Source organism: Trichosurus vulpecula, chromosome 4, assembly GCF_011100635.1.
Source record: "Trichosurus vulpecula isolate mTriVul1 chromosome 4, mTriVul1.pri, whole genome shotgun sequence".
In the NCBI taxonomy this organism is placed as follows: Eukaryota; Metazoa; Chordata; class Mammalia; order Diprotodontia; family Phalangeridae; genus Trichosurus; species Trichosurus vulpecula.
Window position 1 is genome coordinate 79262275 of NC_050576.1, and position 20781 is coordinate 79283055.

General features: G+C 39.3%; 1 protein-coding gene across 2 annotated transcripts in view; it reads left to right on the plus strand.

Moving 5' to 3' along the window:
- The window catches only part of RGL1 (ral guanine nucleotide dissociation stimulator like 1), a 156905-nt gene that overhangs the window by 77312 nt on the left and 58812 nt on the right, over window positions 1-20781 (plus strand). For both annotated transcript variants that reach the window (XM_036755958.1, XM_036755959.1), the window contains 3 exons: window positions 11765-11949; window positions 15936-16060; window positions 20537-20752. In XM_036755958.1, the coding sequence (XP_036611853.1) occupies window positions 11765-11949; window positions 15936-16060; window positions 20537-20752 (526 nt within the window). The remainder of the gene's footprint in view (window positions 1-11764; window positions 11950-15935; window positions 16061-20536; window positions 20753-20781) is intronic.

Sequence of the window (20781 nt, forward strand, 5' to 3'; positions counted from 1 at the left end):
AGATTAAGATGTCCAATAGGCAGTTGCAAGATCAGGTCAGCAGAGAGGTTGGGACAAAACAGAGAGAACTGAGAATCATCAGAATAGAGTTGATAATTGAGTGCATGGTAACTGATGAAATCACTGATTATTGAAATATCATAGAGGAATAAGAAAAGAAGGGCCAGGACAAAGCTCTTGAAAAAATTTATCGTTGTAGATGCGTGTAGGATAGTGTGTCATGTAAATCTAGAGAGAAGAGAGATCTGGCATTTAAGAAATAGGAGATTCCACCTTTCCAAGGTTTCTTTAGATTATTTAGATACCTGGCTTGGTGTCCAAAGGGCTCAGTTCTGAAGGGAGCAGGGAGAGGAAGGAGGAAAAGGGAGAGGGAAGGAAGGAGGAAAGAGAGAGGATCGAAAAGAGAGAGGCGTACTGTGGTAGCCATTTCCTTCTCCAGCTCATTTTACAGATGAGGCAAATAGGATTAAGTGACTTGCCCAGGGTCACACAATTAGTAAATGTTTGAAGTTGGATTTGAACTCCGGATGATGAGTCTTAGAAGGGTCTATAAGTTTCATCAGACTGCCCAAGGGGTTGGTGACACAAAAGGAAAGGGAAACTTGCTTCTGTTCTCTGTCCATATAACCCCTGCACCTCTCTCATTGATTTCTAAATTGGGACATTGCCCAAAGGTCACAAGTAAGTCATAACTGTTGCTATCCCCCTAATTCTACTGTCTTCTACTATTGTGATACTACCACAGAGGAGAAAGAAGTAAGAGAAGAGAGATTGGTGGCCAAGATCATAGAACTATTGAGTTGCAGAGTACCTCAGAAGCTGCCACATAATTCAATTCCACCTCACCTTCCAAAACATGAGCCTCCTTTAGAATATTCTTGATAAGCAATTATCATCTTTTTTTGTTTCAGCTCTTCTCAGTTTTCTGTTTCTAGTAGCTACCTTGCAGATCCTTTTTAAATTTGGAGATGAGCTTTCATTTGTTGTCCACAGGTCCATTATGTTTCCATCAGCTATGACCCATCATGTTTGCGGGTGCAGTATCTGTATTGACAAAAAGGTCATTAGAAACTAGACAGATTCTTCTGCTTATTTCTCCCTAGAACATTGCTTCTGTATTCCAAGCATATTATTTTCCCAAGACCTTTACTGTAGCTAAAATGCCACAAGACATTATTAATTAGTTCATTTCGTGTCTATTCTAGATATTTTTCAAAGCAAATTGCTAAATTCTGATATTCTAAAATGACGGAACAGCACTCTTGGACAGAACCCTTCCATTCTGTCATGTGGAATATTTTATCACATAAAATAAGGTATTAGTTTTCCTTCTTGGTTTTGTATCTTTTGCTTTTCTAGTCTTTGCCCTGTGATATTAGCCAGGTAGCAAAGGAATCCTTCCCTAGTCCTCACAGTCCACTGAATTCAGGAATAAAAAAGATGTGGGTATTTTTGACTAGGAGGCCCTAAAATACATTGCTTTGGGTTTTGTTTCATTTAGCTTAAAGGGACTCAGGAAATTATGCTTTCTTTTTTTTTTTTTCCTCTTTATGGACTATTCTACTGTTGAAACAACTTCAGTTTCTTTATTTCTTACTGAATTTTCTTTGGAGAACTGTTTGGTTTTCTCCTTCAGCCTTCTGGATAGTAATGCTTCAAACTGTTGTTGTACCCATTTTTGCCCCTCCCTTCCCTACACATTCAAGTAATGCAAATTTCATTCTTTTAATCTTTAGTGAGGTATTCTAACTATCGACACCAGATTTCCAGCACTGATGCGGGGTCATAGAAATAGTAGTAACCCAAAACATTGGAAAGAGTTTAAAGGAATGTCAGATGAGTTAAAGAAAGTTGGCTGTGATTCTTTAAGGCCTGGGAAACTTGCAGTGGAAAGTATTTAAAAACCCTCCTGGAAAAGTTGCAATCAACTTAGATTCCAGTAAATTCACCTCCATTAAAAGGGCAGCTGCAAAGAATCTGTCCAAGTGTGGCAGGCATGTGAGAATTGAGAGCAAAGTAAAGGCTGAGGACTTTCACTCACTTTTGGATGCACAGAGGGAGCAAAATAGGAATGTGTTTTTTAGTTTTAAAATAGAAACAAGCAGAATTTTGAAATAAAGGAACAGAAAATAGTGGAGAAGATCTAAGTTCATGCTAGTTTTAAAAATATGCTTGTTGGATTAAGAAAAGAACATGAAATGATGGTGTTTGAATTGAGCACTAAAAGGAGTAAAGCTTCCAGAGAAAATGTCCTTTTTTTCCCAGAATAAGAGAGAAATTTGTAACAAAATGATTAGATGATATTCAAGAAGGAAAAATAGATTTCTGAGTACCTTTCTGAGTTATCTGGTAAACTGGGTAAAATAGAAGAGATGACTCTGTTCTACATACAAGAGAATATATATGTGTATGTATATGTATATATATATATATATATATATATATATATATATATATATACACACACACATATACATATATATGTAGCTTTGTAGATAATTTCAAAAAGTCATTTGGAGTCCCTCACGCCCAGCAGTCTTCTGCACATTTGTTCAGGCTCTAGTGAACATGCCTCAGATAGTACAGTCAGAACTCAGGAATAGAGTTTGAAGGCATGTCGGTGATCCTGTGGCCCAAACCCTTCATTTGCCCAACTTCATGTTGCTAATTGGAAGGAAAAGAACTCAATCTGCTGTTCTTTCCACTATATCACACTTACCAAAACATCACAACAATGTTGTGGGTAATATTTAAGATATTTACTTAGGCTCCTTATTGATTGCAGTTCGGAGTTCTTTTTAGCCAGGCTTAATTTATTGCAAACCTGTGCTAAATTACTTGGCTGTTCCTCTTCTAGTTAATGAATACCATGAACAAAGTTCCCAAACAGCTGGTATAAATGTGGAAGTTAAATTCGTTTCCTGAGGAAGGAGATGGGTTAAAGGATATGAGGAAAGGAACAGGAACACTAAATTGAGTTTGACCAAATGGTTTGGCCAATCAAACTCGATGCCCATTTCCTGTCCCTGATGCCTATGTAACATCTGTTATTACTAACAAAAACTCCATTTTAAGAATGAAAAGTTAGACGATATTTTACCAGGTACCTCTCTATGATATAAGCACCTCAGGTGCAGCCTGTGCAGGATGAAAAAGTGATGGATTGCAGAAAAGCAAATGGTGTGAGAAATAGTTCTTCCTCATTGAAAAGACCCTCCCCCCTCCCTGAAGAGTACAATTTTTAATTTATCTTGAATGTTCAAGATGGGTGCACCCTGTCCACATCCTCACTTTCCATGCTTGCTTCCCAGTTCTGAGGTAATTATGTTGTAACAGAAAGATTAATAGATTTGAAGTTAGAAGAACAAGGTTTGAAGTCCTGGCTTCAATGAGCAAAGCAAGGCCACAAGCATTCATTAAAGGCTTACCATGTTCCAGGTGCTATGCTTAGCACTGAGGTTACAAAGGAAAGCAAAAAGAAGGACAATCCTTGTTTTCATGGTGCTTACATTCTAATGGGGGAAGATCACACAAAAGGGAACTGAAAAGCAGGAGTGGGAGAGGGAAAGGATGAAGGCACCCATAAGGGAAGACATAATATCGAAGTCAGGAAAGTCAGAAGTACACCTACGAGGGAAATAAAGATTGACTGACCTGGGCCTCTTTCCAAAATGGAAGCCCCATGAAAAATTCATCAGTGGAAGAAGGAGGCTAGTTATGGTGGATGATTGTTCCAGGATGAGGAGGCCTCAGATTCTGAGGAAGGCTCCTAGCTTTTTAGTTGTGTGACTTTGGGCAAGCCTTCTAACTTCTTTGAGCCTCAGTTTCTTCATTTGTAAAATGAACATCTTAACAATTGTAATACCTCACAGGGTTGTCAAGTTGGAAAATACTCTCCAATTCAATTTAATTCAACTTAATAAATTCTTATTAAGTGCTTTAATATTTCTGCCTTTCTGTATTGGACTGTGAGTTTAATGCCCTAATCCATGGTCAATTTTTGTGTAGGTACCATCTACGGCTGAAAAGGTATATTCCTTTCTATCCCTATTCAATTTTCTCCAGAGGTCTACTATATCTAACTTTAAGTGCTTAACTCTACAAGGTACTATGCTAGGTACAAAGAATACAAAAATGAAAAACACCATGGTACTATATTATCTCAAATGAGACAGTATTTATAAACCACTTAGCACAGTCCCTGGCACATAATAGGCTTTTAATAAATGTCCTTCCCTTCCGTACTTCTCTTCAAACAGTTTGCAGTTTAGTAGAGTGATAAGGCAGATAAATGACTATTAGGAAATGAGTAAGCATAGGTGAAGTCAGAATGGACGTAGAGAGTATAGGAGGGTGACATGATTTTTACAGTAACTGGAGAGACAAAGATAGTATTATGAAAGAAGTGGTGCCTGAGCTGAGCTTTGAAGGCCAGACTAGTGAGTAAATTTTGATAATAGGAGGAGTAGAAAAACAGGGTTTGAAGTTTGACCAGAATGGTCATATGGTATATAATAATGGCATGTGGTATTTACAGAATCATGAGAGTAGGAGGGGGTAACAAAATCAGGTGACCATTGGTTAGTTCAGTTTTCCTAGAGTGTGAAGTATGGCCATATAAAGTGAGTCTGTAAAAAATAATCTGGAACCAAATTATAGTGTCATAAATAAATGCCACAATTAGGTGGTTCAGTCAATAGAGTGCTTGGCGTGAAATCAGCAAGACCTGAGTTCAATTCCAGCCTCAGATACTTACTAGCTGTGTGACTCTAGGCAAGTAATTTAACCTATTTGCTTCAGTTTCATCATCTGTAAAATAAATTGGAGAAAGAAATGGCAAACCATTACAGTATCTTTGCCAAGAAAACCCCCACAGGGGTCCCAAAGAATCAGACACAACTGAAATGACTAAACAACAAATAAATGCCAGGAGAGAGTTCATATTTTATCCTACCACCAGCAGTAGGGAGTCACTGAGGTTTTTAAGCAGGGGTGTGACATGGTCAAATCTGTACAATAGGAGGATGGATTTGGCAGTGGTGTGAAGGAAGGACCATCTGGTTCACTTTCTGAGACCATAAAACATGTCAGTATTTAAAGATTCACATTATTTCTTCCAGCTCTAATTTCTATGATCCTGTCTGTGTCTTCCCATAAAATCTACATAGGAGGCATACTCCACATTCTGGGAAGTCTTCCTCTAATTCTCTTGATATTGTATGGATCACAGTGAGACACATTAACTCTCCAGAGGTCATCTGTCACTCTTGTTGCATGACTTGCCCACTTTCTTTTCCAGTGATAGGTACATCTTTCTGATGGTATCCTTTATTCTGCTTCTCTTATGCAGTTATTCATTAATTTATTTCTCCAGGTTACCTAAAACTTTAATCCTCTGGAGGCTGTGGTGTGGTATTACCTGCAGCTTTATAGCTTCAACAGAAGAATATTGTTATTAAAAAGATAGGCTTTTGTTTCAGGGGGAAACTTGGGGTTATTAAAAATTAGTCAGTCAATAAGCACTTATTAAATACTTATCATGCGCCAGCCATAGTGCTAAAGCAGTATGCAGTTTCCTTAATGTGATCCAGTCCATACTTCTTCTTCTGTTCAGTAAGTAGGCCAAAATCATTGCCAAAGCTCCATGTCCTTCCAAATATATTTATTAATTGAATTAGCTCTATGGGTTATCTATCCATCTGCATATGATATTCTAGTCCAGAGATGCCCGACACATGGCCCAGTGTCCCACAGGTGGCCCATAATGCTCCCCAGTGTAGCCAGAACCAGATTACAATGTAATTGGGAAATATTTAACAAAGTAAATAAAAATATAATACAACATAGGTAATGTTAATATGTGGTTTTCTAAGTCAAGATATGGGTTCAGGGATCCTTATGTATGGCTTAGTGGTCCCCATTTTTACTTGAGTTTGACACCACTGATCTAGTCAATAGTCATTCTTTAGCCACTTGGTTTCTCTAGTATGGATAGTTAGACTACTCTTAAATTAGCTTCCAGGGTTTGATACAATCAGCAAAATGGCACCTGTAAACAGGAACATTTGAAGGATCTTGCTTTAATAATGAAGAATCTCTCTTACAATTGGAGCCTATGCTGTATATACCCTCTGTGATGCTAGCCAACACCTTTGGTGAACCTACCTTTCCCTGTTCTATACCTTGCTCTCTAACTTGGTTAAAGTACAAAGATCTTCCCCTATATCACTTGTGTCTTAGAGGACTTCTCTCCTAGCCATTCATCAAACATTTAGGGATATGCTTCTCACTAGGGAAGTTTTATAGCTTGTCAAAGATAATGCTTTCAGAGAGACAGCATGGCATACAGGATAGAGCTCTGTTCTTGGAATTCCCAGGACACAAATCCTGCCTTTGACACTTATTGGTTGTGTGACCATGGTCAAGTCACATTGTCTCTCTGAGCCTCAAATTCTTCATCTACAAATTGGGAATAATAATGCCTGTGGTGCCTTCTTTATAGTGTTGATGTAAAGCTGAAATGAGATAATGTACATGAAACATTTTGCATTTGTGCACAGAATAATAGCTTGTTATTATTAAAGAAAAGGGAGATACTAGCCACCTTCTACCACAATGGATTAAAATACATCACTATCTTAATGCTTAGAAATCACTATTTCCTGCTTATAGGTCATTAAAGTATCATAAAATACCCTGGAATTTATAATACAATCTGGCGACCCTGTATTACCACATGGCATTTAATGTAGATATTCTTCAAATATACATATATGTATGTGTATGTGCATATGATGGTCTGTTTGTACTGGCAAGAAGCTACTTTTCGCATATTTATCATATCTTGTATCCAGGCTGTCCCAAAAAATTTCAGTGCAGTTTTAAGCTTAAGTAACTTTAGAATTATAATGTTATAAATGTATAAAAACAGCATTTTAGAAAGTTATTTAAAGTTTTAAAACATTAATGTTTCTTATTAAAATTCAACTGCTAACTCCTATCCTGTGCCATATACATGGTTCTATCAGATTTTTAAACTTTGTTAAAACTTTCATCAGCTGCTGCTCAGTGATTGAAAGGTTTGCATTTGTAATCCTAGCCTTAACATCATCCAAAGAAGGAGATTTTGATGTATAAACAACATTTTTGACATGAGCCCACAAGAAAAAAATCTAATGGAGACAGATCTGGCGACTGAGGTGGCCATGCAAGGGCATCTCTCCTACTGGACTGAGAAAATTCTATCTAGGAACTATGGTAACATTCAGTGCATCACAAAGTATCCTACCTGGTGAAATTGAAATAGAAAGTGTATTATTCAAAATTCACAAAACTAAACATGAAAGAAATTTAAATAAACTTTCAAATGATTTTTGTAAGTTTGTAGCATTTATACTCTTGAAGTTATTATAGCTTAAAACTACATGAAAACTTTTGGGCCACCCGCTATGTCCTGCCCTCTGTGTATGATGCTGATGTTACTTATCTCCATCAAAGTTCTATTCTGAGACCTCATTGGACACCAAGAAGGTTCCCTGAGTTCTTGAGAGCTATGTGGTGGAGCACAGCCTCAGACAGATCCACCAGACTGGAAATACTTAGAATTTGGTCCTGGCAACACACTTTATCTGTTTTCTGAGAACCACCTTAGCGAAGCTTGGAGAGGCTTAGCGGCAGAACGTTTGCCACCAGGTGATGAATTTTCTCACCCAGAGACATTAATAAAACTGCCTGCTAAGGATACTGTAATCTATGTTAGTAGAGGGACACTTGCTAGTGATGTGCCAACTTAATTGTGATCTAGATTTGAGTTGTTTTTCCAGCTTTGGTAAAGAAAAGATTGTCATCGCTTCACCAGAACCTTCTCACCTAGCCCCCTCCTTTTGTTCCTAGGACATAAGTATAAGATGATTTAGTAGCTAGTTAATTGTTGTTGTATTGATTGATTTAGTTAATCCAAAATACTCGAAAAGAGAATCTGAGGGGCTTGTCCAAGGTCATAGACTAGTAATCAGCAGAGACGGTGCTTGAATCCAGACCCTCTAATTTCCAAATCTTGTACTCTTTCTGATACTGTTATCTTTCCTCTTTCCTTCAAGGAGCCAAATTATTTTTATGAATACCTTCTGATTTGTCCTCATAAGTGGCCGATGTGAACTTGATGGAGACAGAGATAATAACTCTCATTTTATACATGGAGAAGCCAGTGATAGTGACTTTAACTTTGCTAAAATAGTCTAGTTAATTTGATATTGCAGATATAGAAATAGACTAAAACTCGGTTCTTCTTTCCTTCAGGCTGCCCTGTTGCTGTGTATTAGCAGAGCCAAGAATCCTTCCCAGGATAGTAGCTAAGTTGTTTGCACAAGGCCTTTTTGTCCTAAAGTTGATACTCTCAAACCAGGATTCCTTTTGGATGTTACACTAATTATAAACACCAACATCCCAAATGCACATGAATTAGAGTTTCAGGGTGGAACTAGGAAAGATTATAGGGAAAAAAGACTGATCCTCCTTCTTCCTGTTGTGACAGAAAGATTCTGTGATGTTGCCTTCTTTACTGAGATATTGAAAGTCTCCTGTTCATATTTGCTTCTTGGTCTAGCAAATGCAGGGAGTTTCTTCCCAGGGACATCAAACTTAAAGCTTCTCTGAGCTTTGGGCACTCATCCAGCTTTTTCCAGAAAGCTTTCCTCCCCAGCAATACTGATAAACACTCAGCTGATAGGAGGTCAATGGGTTACACTGTTGTCTGTGTTATTTATTGTATAAGGTTTTTTTTGGGGGGGGGGTGCCGTTGGGCAGCAAGGAAGGTAAGTGTGTTTCCTTGCCCCTTCTTTCTCATTCCCCCTTTGAGGGGAATTCCTTATGCTAGCAATATGCAGGTCTGGGGTGTGGTGAACTTCTAAACACAATGCCGAGAGACCTGGCTGAGTTCAACTCTGCTTCTGATCATACCAAGATGTGGGAAGGGAAGGTCGTTGTAACAAAGAGTAAGATAGGAGGGTTTGTTAGCAGAACCGCAGGTAGAGAAATACAAAGTAAACCCTGCTGCAGTCAGTCCTAGCTATCTGTACAAAACCCCTTTTTAGAGACTCTGGCCTTCTTCTGAAATAAGGGAGACAGCATTACTGTTGGGTTTTGGAGACATTTCTCCGTTCATGCTGTGCTTCTCTCCAGATTCTGAATGTTACATGTTTTGACAAAACCTGGGAAAATTTGGGAAAGGGAAAACAAATGAAAGGGAGCAGTGAGATGATCTCCTCCTACAGTTGTTATTCCTTTTGGAGCTTACTTTCTGAAAGGACGCTGATTTTTGGCTTCCCCCTACCTATTTTCCTGCGTGTAAAATGAGGAGAATTCTTGTTCCTAGAAATATTGAGAGGTGTTCTGGGAAGTAAGAAGGCATTGTGATTAATTAATTAGCTCATTTATTCCCTTTTGAAATTTGTAAACATGTCCTCTGGGAGGACAAACAGGGCCAAAGTTGATGCAGACAGTGCTATAGTCTAATTTCCTGCTTTCCACAGCCCTCTATGGGTCTGCACTCACAGACCATCGGAACAGGCAAAAGACAACAACAAAACTGCGCACACACTCCCCCTCCCCATTCTCCCTGAAAAGGAAGTGTTTAAAAGGCTGCTTCATGATGTTCTTCTTCAACTGTGGATATGTAATTTTGTCTAAGAATGGGAAAAAAAAATACTTGTCTCGCAACTATATCTTAGACCTCTTTAAGGAGTAGTGATTTCATTTTTTTCATATTTTTAATAAAATCCAGAACCACTAATTTTCTATAGGGAAATGAAATATTTATTGTTTTTAATTTAACCTAGAATAGAGATGCAGGGGACACAATAATCTTTATGATTTCTAATTTGAAATTTTAATTCGATGTTATTATACAGTCTTGAGATTTACATATACACACATCTTATGTATATATGGAAACACATGTATGTACATATGTCTCTGTATATATCTGTATAAATAGATATGTATATGTGTGTGTGTGTCTGTGTCTGTGTATATATACAGATATATACACACACACATACATAGTATACTATAGTTTTCCAAAGTGTCCTAATGTCTGCCTTGGGAGTGAGGAATTAACAAAATCATCATTCCTCTGTTTATTGTTAAATTCCAAGCTTAAATGTGAGCTTATTTAAATCAAGATTCTTGATATGAATTCAGGACTTATGTAATGTAAACAAATCTTGAAATCTTAAAAGGTTCATTCATTTATAGATAATAATGACCTATTAATCAAAATAAAGCATTTTAAAGAAACATGATCACTTGAACAGTAAGCATAGTAGATGATGAACTTGCTAGTTTCTTAGTTCTTTTTTTTGCTGAGGAAGTAGCTGTAGAGATATGTCAAGCGAATATTGATTACCTTGTGTGCGCTCCCATCATCTTCCATTATACTCATCATTATCACTAAATATTATTTAGTCCATGGTGGGTAAGCCCAGTTTTTTAATGATGATGCTGATGACAACAGCATTTACATAATCCTTTAAGGTTTGTGAATTACTTTACAAAATTTATTTCATTTTATACTCATGACAACACTGGGAGGTAGAAGATATTATCCCCATTTTATAGATGAGGAAACCAAGTCAGACAAGGTTAAGTGACTTGTCCAGGGTCACACAGCTACTAAGAGCCAGATGCTGATTTGAATTTAGTCCTTCTTAACTGGAAGTCTAGAATTCAATCCTCTGCACCACCTAGCTGCCTACCAGAGATCTATAACCTATATAGATACAGTTATACCCCCCATGTATATTATACAGCATTTCTTGTTCAGCTTGCTATTGGATCAGCAAGTCTTTGTGATGAGAAGCAGATTTGGATAGTAGTACATGAAATTAAGTGTGAAGAATGTCTTTCTAATATGCAATTTGAGTTTAAGACCTTTGAGTATGCACAGTGTTAATGAATACAAGGTCAGGTTATCATACCACTTAGGACTATTGATTTTGCTGTGTTCCGTGGTCAAAGACAATACCTTCAATCTCAGACATATGTTCCCTCAGTCATAAAGAAATTGAAGTCCAAGAGTGTGAATTAGAATTTAATAGAGCAAACTAGAATAAATTAGAGCAAATTCATTAATACAATGGAAAACCAAATCATAGTGCACGTTCTGCTGATTGATGGTAGATTGGGTGACATCTTTGATTGATTGTGAGTTGTGTGTAAGGAGCAGAGAGAAGGCCAGTTCAGCTGTATCACAAGTGCAGGAGGGGAAGTACTGTCTGCTAAGGATGGAGAGAGAGCTTGGGCCAGGTTGTGTTGGTCTTTAAAAGTTAAATAGAGGCATTTACATTTAATCCTAGAGATAATTAGAAGCCACTAGATCTGATTGAGTAGATGATCAGATCTATGTTCAAGAAAAATTACTTTGGTAGAAATGTGTAGGGTGGACTTGAATGGGGATAGGCTTGAGGCAGGGAGACCTGTCAGGAATCTCTTGGAATAATCTGGGCCCTGGTGATCAGGGTCTGAACTAAGATGGCAGCTGTGTATGAAGAGAGAAGGGGTAGGATTTGAGAGGTGGTGTGAAGGTAGAAACAACAAAATTTGGTAAAATGTCCATTTCATAGATTTTGTGGTCACTATTTTAAGAGATTAAGAACTGGAAAATCTATTACCCAGCACATGCATCACCCAGGCCTGAGTTTCAGCTTTTTATTTTCAGCTTTCAAAGGAGGTGAGGAGAGATAATTTTTTCTTTCTTTCTTCTCAGTGCAATTGCCTCCATCTTGAGGGCATGGCTGGACCAATGTGCTGAAGACTTCCGAGAACCACCTCATTACACTTGCTTGCAGAAGCTGCTGGACTATCTTAAACGGACCATGCCTGGCTCTGACCCTGAAAGAAGAGCACAAAACCTTCTGGAGCAATTCCAGAAACAGAAAGTTGAAACTGATAGTAAGTTTCTCTACTTAGGAGTGAAAAATACTTGTACCATATTCTTAGACCTGCTTGGTCTAGTGGATAGAATACGAGACTTGAAGTCAGAAGACCTGGGTTCAAATCCTGTCTCTGACTTGCCTTCTGATTGTGGACAAGTCACTTGAGCTCTTTGAGACATAATTTCTTTATCTGTAAAATAAGGATAGTAAATACTTTAGCTCCAAGAATTGTTTTGAGGCTCAAATGGGATAAAGCATAAAAAAAGTATTTTGCCAACTTTAAAGTACTGTGTAAATGCCAGTTTTTATTATTACTGGAGAGAATGTTTTTATGATGTTCTGTAGAAGCAAGGCAATTCTATTCTTTAAAGAAAGGCACAGCACATGCAGAATTATTAGAAGCATGCTGTGTTGCCCAAAGGAACAATTACCCCCAACGGGTATTGAAAATGTAATCATAGAGTAACAGAATATTAGAACTGAAAGAGTTTTAGCAACCACCTTGTTCAAACCCCTCATTTTATGGCTGAGGAAGCTAAGACCCAGAGAGATAAAACCATGTTCTAGGTAAGGTAGGTTTCTTAGAGGTTTGGGGGGCCAACTTGTTTAGATTCTGGTTAAATTCGTGTGTATGGGTGTTATTAATTGCATGTCCATTTTCTCGTGCACTAAATGATTGTTCAGGCCTACCATACACTCGACCACGTACACCAGGTAATTATTTTGAAAATCCTAGTGCTACCCATAACCTTACATCTCAAATAATAACGTCCACATCACAGAGATGCTTTAAGAGTTTCCAGCAAGCAAAGGGTTAAACTATGATCAGTAGCTCTCCTCTCAGAAGCGTGGAAATGGGGTTTCTCCCTCTCTCAACATGGAAATAGTCTCATTCTTTTAGCTTGGAAAGCATCGCTGTGATCTGCTCTCTGCCAGCACCAATTACAGTCCTGGCCTCCAGGCTTTGTCGTTTCGCATCTTCTCCAACTGCGGTATCAAAGGAAATGAATGTGGTTGTTTTTTCCTATTTGAGAGCTGATTGCCTCCATCCGAGGACACAGGACAGGCCTATAGCCCTGGTCCCATATTGGTCCAACCAGTTGTGAGCCCACAGTAACTCAGAGAGGGTCCGGTATGCAGTTCCCAGCTGACTCGTCTGCTTTCTGCTTATAAAGTTTCCTTTGGCCTACAAGCCCACTTTCTAGTTTATTGCAGCCACTGCTGCTGAGGCTACTGACCAACTTGGAGCTCCTAAAGTGTATTTCCTGAAAGCAGTGGCCGAGTTTGTCAGGGGAGGGACAGGAAGTAGTGATCAGGGAAGCTCAGCAGCTACAAAAAAATCTGACCTTATGCATCACTACCTGTCGGATATTCCGTGTTGGGGGCAAAGGTAGCAGGGGAAGGGACGAGAGAGGCGGGGTGGACCTTATTAAGAGGTCAGTTGCCAAATACCATAGTGGGGATGACTTCATCTGTTTAGAATGTTTGAATGCTAGGGCCCCTCATATAAAAGCCAGAATCCAGGCTCCCTTTGGGGCCTCCCCATTTTGTCTTTTTGTTGGAGTAGAGAACACCATACCAGACCACAGCTCGGCTCATTGGTGCTGCTGCTGGCTCCAGGCCTAATTGGGGTACCAATGGGATCAGTCATTCATTGTTTCCAACCAGGGCCCTGGAAGGCAGAGTTAATTTGGCATGGCTTAGGGGACATACAGAGGTCAGGGATAGTTCCTGACTTTGGAAAGAGTTTAGGCAATACCCAGGAATGCACTTTCTTGGGTTTGATCAGGAAAGCCTAAACCAAAAATATCTCTAAACTCTGTGTTTTATTAGGTGCAAGGATCCTAATTGAAAAGTTGTTTCAAGAGCCAGAATCCAGGGTAAAGGCTTTGTGTTCGCCTTTCCCCCCAAAGGCTATGAGTTTTTTGTGGGTTCTATTGGAGATTGATCTTCCCATTCTGTGGGGAGGGAGAGAAGCTTAAAAATGCAAAAATTTACAACCTCCTGCCCAAATAGCCCTTACAAGGTCTGGAGGCCCAGAGTTTATAGAGACCCCCAGGGACTGCTGGCAGATCACACAATGGAGGCTGCTGTTAGCGGATGATCCACTGAGGGATATTTGCAGATTGTTTATCAGACACCTTTAAGACTTCAGGAGTAAGCCATTTGTTAGACATGACCATCAGTCCATTTAAATCATTCCTGTGGTGGTGGCCTGTGAGGTGATTGCAAAAAAAAAAAAAAAAGAAGAGACAGAGAGAGATGAAGAGAGAGACAGAGACAGAGACATACACACACACTGAGAGAGAGAGAGAGAGAGAGAGAGAGAGAGAGAGAGAGAGAGAGAGAGAGAGAGAGAGAAGAGAAGAGGAAGAAGAAGAAGAAGAAGAAGAAGAAGAAGAAGAAGAAGAAGAAGAAGAAGAAGAAGAAGAATGAAGGCAAAGTCAGGACTAGAGAGACAGCCCCATCTGCTTTCTCCTTTGTCTTTCTCCTTCTCTTCTATAAATAGTGCCTGAAAAGGGGTTTAGATTTGTCCTCCCCTTCCATTTGATGAGGACTCCCTCCTTCGGGCCTGCCCTGCCCCTGCCTAGACCACTGCAGGAGCCTTCTCGCTGGCTTCTGTATCCAGCCCTTCCCTTCTCTGACCCATCCCCCACACAGCTCTAAATCGACGTTCCTCAAGCGAGTGTCTCAAGGTCACTTCTCTGTTCAAGGAGCATTAGTGCCGCCGGCAGTGGGCAGAGCCCTGGGTCTGGAGTCAGGTAGGCCTCAGTTCAGATGAGGCCTCAGAAACCTACTAACTGTGTGACCCTAAACAAGTCACTTAACTTCTTTCTGCCTCAGTTTGCTCAGCTATAAAATGAGGATTGCAATAGAACCTACATCCTAGGGTGGTTGTGAGGATCTGATGAGATGTTTATAAAGTACTTAGCAAACTGTGCCTGACACATAGTAGGCACTTAATGAAAAAATGCTTTTTTTTTCTCCTTCCCTTCCTCCTGTTTATACTTAGCAGGCAGCAATACATTCCCACTAAAGTTATTGACATTTTTTGTTCTTCAGAGATTATGGTATTCCCAGATTCATAGCCATAGTATAGCACTATTGGTAAATTGGCTTTCTCTGTCAGGAAACGGCTTGGAAATTACTAAAAGTGTTTCACAATTCCCCAAACAGACCCCTTTCTTATTCCTGCTTAATTATGATCCCTGAAGTTTAATTCAAGGACATTTGCATCACTGGACTGATCTAACTGGACTGATGGATTCATGTAACAACAGTTAACTGGCCAGCTGTAGTTTTTCCTATATAGATTATACACAAATTTCTTTTGAGTTGTCATATATCTTATTGAGGAGACTCTAATATTCCAGTGCTTCAAGCAGTCTGTATAATTATCATTCACAAACAGAAACAGCTAAAGAATCTCACCATCTGTAGCAGGAGCTCTTAATCTGGGGTCCCCTTTGGGGTCTGTGGGTAGATTTAAGAGGGTCCATGAATTTGGATGTGAAAAAAAATGAAATCTTTATTTTCACTAGCCTCTAAGTAAACTTTAGCATTTCTTCAATTATGAATGTAGCCAACAAACCATTGTTTTGACAAGGGGTCGAAAGACTTCACCAGCCTGCCAGAGGGGTCTCTGACACACAAAAAGATTAAGAACCCCTGGTCTATAGGGAGGGAACCTACAAAGATATTGAGGGTATTAGATCTCTGGAGTCATAGGGAGTCACTGCACTGATAAGAAAGTCTTTCAAAGTTGTTTTTACAATGTTGCAATCATTGCATAAATTGTTCTGTGGTTTCTGTTTGCTTCATTCTGCACTAGTTCATACAAATCTTCATAGATTTCTTTAAATCCATTCCTTTTCTTAATCCTTATTTTATAGGAAGAAGCTGGACTAATCTTTCTTTGTAGGAAAAATCTATAGATGGCAAGATCTATGTGTAGGTAGTTATAAGCTACTGACTTAAATATAAATTTTATTTCATGGACAGATGGATTTCATAATGCTCTCACCTTCAGTCTGGAAGAAGAAGAGGAGCTAGAGGGTGGTGGATCGAGTGAATTCACTTTGTTCCCAGAAGACCTGGTAGCAGAACAGCTGACCTACATGGATGCAGTATGTACTATCATTGTGCCGTAGGCAGATCAAAAATTTGCTGTAGTTTGAGGGAGGATGAAATGGTTAATGAGATTTGTTCTCAGTATAATTGTAAGCTGTGTCTATCTATAGAAAGCAAAGCAGTTTTATGGTTAATTCAAGGAAAAAGTTATTTTTTCCCCTGAATGATCTAAAATTTTATAAGAATGTGTGTATGTGTATGTGTATATGAGGATTATAAAGAGGTCAGAGCATGAAGTGAGCTAGAATAAAGTCACTTATTCCTTATGTAATTATGTCTCATAGTTCATTTTTATAACAGCATAGCTGATATTTTTGTCATCCCATAGATAATTGATTCACTGAAATTTCAGGTCCCACTGTAGTTAGAATTATTTCAGAAATGTGATGAAGACTGTTAAAATGTTGGTTTATTTTTACTTTCTACCACTCTTGAGTCAGTGGGAAAAAACTGGTGATCTTTTTAGTGTTCCCCAAACTGTGCTCCCAGGCTGCTTCTCCTTAGTGCTAATGGGATTCTGATACTATAAAGGAATTAGATCTACTATAATTGTCTAAACAGTATGTTGGTATGGACAAAAATATGGGATTCTCCATTGTCTATAATGATCACATTCACTTTGGAAGTAAGGAAAACAGGTGACCATGATGGTAAAGGATCTTTAGGATTGGTTAAAGAAGCTGGGGATGCTTATCCTGGCCAAGAGAAGTCTTTTAGGATGGCTGTCTTCAAGCATTTTAAAAGTTGTCATGTGTAAAGGGGATTAGGCTTGTTTTGCTTGGACCTATTAGTGCAAAAGGAGAAGAAATGGGTAGAGTTTTTGAAGAGACAGATTTCAGTCCTTTGGAAATTCCAGATGTGGAATATGCTTTCTCAGGAGAAAGTGAGTTTCCCTTCATTCAAGGTCTTCAATTTAAAGTTGAACTACCACTTGTTGGTTCTATTGCAAAAGGGATTCATATTCATATGTGAGTAGGACAATGATTCTTTAAATCCCTTCCAGGTCTGTGATTTTTTTTGATTCTGTGAACCCTGGAATGCCTTGTAGTGTGTGAATAGGGGTTCCATGATACAATTTTCTGGCTATCAATATTTTTCCTTTAAAATATTAAACATGAATATAAAAATACTTTGCAGGAATTTTCCAGTGTGAAAATTGGCTTACTCTCTTTTGTTTTGCTACAGAATTTCCTGGCTCTCCCCCTTTATCTCAGAGGTATTCATTTCAACAAATACTTTTTAATCACTTTTCTAGGCACTGGGCATAGAAATGGAAAAAAATGACACAATCCCCATCTTAGCTTAATGGAGAGGATATGACATGTCTATACATCAGTGTGGTCTATAATAGGACCCAGGACACATCAAATAGTGTGCTCCAGGGAAACTTGAGGAGCAAATGCTTTCTTTCAGCTTGGGAGATCAGAGAATGCTTCACGGAGAGGGTAGCTCCTGACCTGGGCCTTGAAAGATAAAAAGCATTGCGATGGGCTGAGACAGGGAAGGAGCACATTGTGGGCATGTGGCGTTTGTGAAAGTGGGAGGGCACAGGGTGAGCTTGGGGAAATTGTCTGGTTTGGCTGGAACTAGAATGTGGAGGGAGTATTATGAAAGGAGGCTGGAAGGATAGGCTGGAGCCGGGTTTTTAGAAGTCCTTTAATGTTAAGCAAAGACGATCACTTGCGTTTACATACATAGTGCTTCTTAATTTTCAAAGCACTTTACATGCATTATCTATTTTGATGCTGTGACATCAGTGCTACTTTCAGTATTATCCCCATTTTGCACTTGATGAAGTGGAGGCTCAGAAAGCTTGTGACATGTTTCCAGGGCTACAGAGCTGGTGTCACAGCCAGAAGCCCAGGTCTTCCACAGCTCCAGCTCTGGTGTTCTTTTTGTTACACCCCTTTCCCTGTGGATGAGGAGTGGCCCGCATCTGTGCGTTAGATATTGTCTGGGCAGCTGTGTGAAAGATGGATTAGAGAGGGGAGTGAACGGCAGCAGGTCACAGTTAGGAGGCTGTTCTGGTAGTTCAGGCGAGAGGCTCTAGAGATGTAAACTAGAGTAGTTTAATAAGGTTTAATAAAGAGGAAGGTACATATTTGAGAGAGATTGTGGACATGTAGTTGAGAGTATGAATGGGGTCTGACCACAAAGGAAGAGTCAGAAATCAACAAGGGCACCATGGCACAGTAGGGAGAACGCTTAGTTTGGAATCAGAGGATTTGGGTTTGAATCCCAGCTCTGCCTCTCACTACCTGTGTGGCCTCGGTTCCCTCATCTGTAAAATGAAGAGATTCCACTGCGAGCTCCGAGGTCCTTCCTAACTCTCTCAGTGTAGGATCCTCAGCCCGCGTGACTGTAGGAATGGGGTACCATAGTCAGAGATAGGAAGGAAGGTGATTCCATTTTGAATACTCTGAGAGATAGGACCTGGCTTCAAGTTTAGGCTTTGACATTTATTAGCTGTGGGTCTGAGGGCAAGTTCCTTAAACTGTTTGAGCTTAAGGGACTTCATGTGCAAAGGGGGGATGACCATATTTGCATCACTTACCTCATGTGGTTATGCTAATTATTTCTAATGTAAACTTTTATTGATATCATTTGCTTTGACATAACCTATATTTCCTGCTCTGTCCCTTCCCCTATTCTCTTTTCAAATGCTTTAAACCTAACAACATTTATATAAATGGACCGTGTGCAATTGTGATGGGTCTAACCATTCTGTAGTCAAGTTAGTTCAGGAAATGCAGATTTAATGAGTGTGCTGATAAAAGACACCCTAAATAACTATAGGTTAATTCTCCTAGGCCATTGGCCTGACACACAATCCTATAGTCATCTTATAATAGATTGGTGTAAAATTTAACAACTCATAGCTACAGTGAGATCGCCTAACTGAGGATTTATTGTTTGTACAATAACTTTAGTAAGAGGGGCAGCGTGGCATCATGGGCAGAGATTTAGCCTTGGAGTCAAGGAGACCTAGGTTGGAGCCCTATCTCAGATTCACACAGGCCATATGTTCCTTCACAAGTTGGGGACTGAGACTGGAAATTATACAACAGCAGCTATCTGCAGTGGTAGAAAGAAATTCTTGGGGAATTCCTTACGTCTATGAAATCAGAGGTACACACACACGTGCGTGCGCGTGCACACACATGCACACACATATACACACACAGACGGAGGGAGGTAAAGTTTACTAATTGTGCCCCAGAAGATGGCATCAAGAGGTCTGGTCCTCAGACCATTCATTTTTCTCCCTTTGCTCTATGACCCGTGTATGAGGCCTTTTAGCTTGTTTTTACTTTATTTTCTTCCATCTGAAAATAATGGCAATGAGTGACACTTTGGCTTTTATAGGGAGATGTACTATCGTTGACAAAGTTTTAAATGGTTGACATAGGCCTTATCAGAAACATGGGATCAAAAGTAGGCAGGGCACGCTGTGGCTGTTGTTTTGAGGTGGTAGAATCGGTGGAAGGAAGCTCAGAAACCATCACGTCCACAGTGAATGAATTGCCTCATAATATCCCCTTAAAGTAGTTGTCTACCTTGTGTTCCAACACTTTCAGGGATGGAGAATTTCCTATCTTACAAGGCAATCCCTTTGATTTTTAGACAGCTCCCATTGTTAACACATTCTTCTTTACTGCCTCCCTTGTAATGGCTACCCACTGGCACCAGTCCTTCCCTCTGGGACTCAGCAAAACACTTCTACTTCCTCTTCCACTCTTTTCAAGTATCTGAAGACCACAATTCTATCTCTCCCCCCAAGCCTTTTCTCCTCTAAGCTAAATAGCTAGTCATTAGTCCCATCCTGCTAAGTCTCAGTGATATCCATGAGATCTTGTTCAATTCTCTGGGTGTTAAAATGTCAAGTTCACATTCTTTATTGCCTATAGCTGGGTAAGTCACTCAACCCCTCAGTGCCCCCAGACAACTGTCTGAGACTATAAGTTATAGATCAGTTGCTCAGCTACGTTAGAAGGAGTTTCTTCATAAGGAGTTCCTTCTACTGATAAAATCACAGGTCTAGGCTAAAAAAATTAGGATAGTTTATTAACAGATAGACACAGGAAAACATAAACACTGACCCTGTTATTCTTCCCTGTTATTTTTTTCTGTGAATTATTCTCCAAGAATCTTCAACCACTTCCCTTGATCAGTAGTCCAAAGTCCTAGAAGAGCTTGCCTAGCAGGTAGACAATATTAAGGTATTTTAAGTTCAGTCAACTTATTTTCTATCCTTGGTTTATGTCTGCCATTCTATGAGATATATTAAGAATACCAGCATGTGTATTAATTATTTCTTTCCATCTATTCAAGTGAATATAATAAAGCTAGTCAAGCAAAAAGGGTTTATTTGTTCATTCATAAAATACCAATTTACAGATGACCCTGATGACGTGTTTTAACATATGAAAAAGTCTCCGTTGTCTTTAACATCAATTCTTCTCTTGTTCTAGGAACTATTCAAGAAAGTAGTACCACATCACTGCCTGGGCTGTATTTGGTCTCAAAGGGATAAGAAGGAAAACAAACATTTGGCTCCCACCATCCGGGCCACCATCTCTCAGTTTAATACTCTTACCAAATGCGTCGTCAGCACCATCTTGGGAGGCAAAGAACTCAAAACTCAGCATCGGGCCAGAATCATCGAGAAGTGGATTAACATTGCTCATGTAATGCGTTTGCTTTTGTTAATCTTATT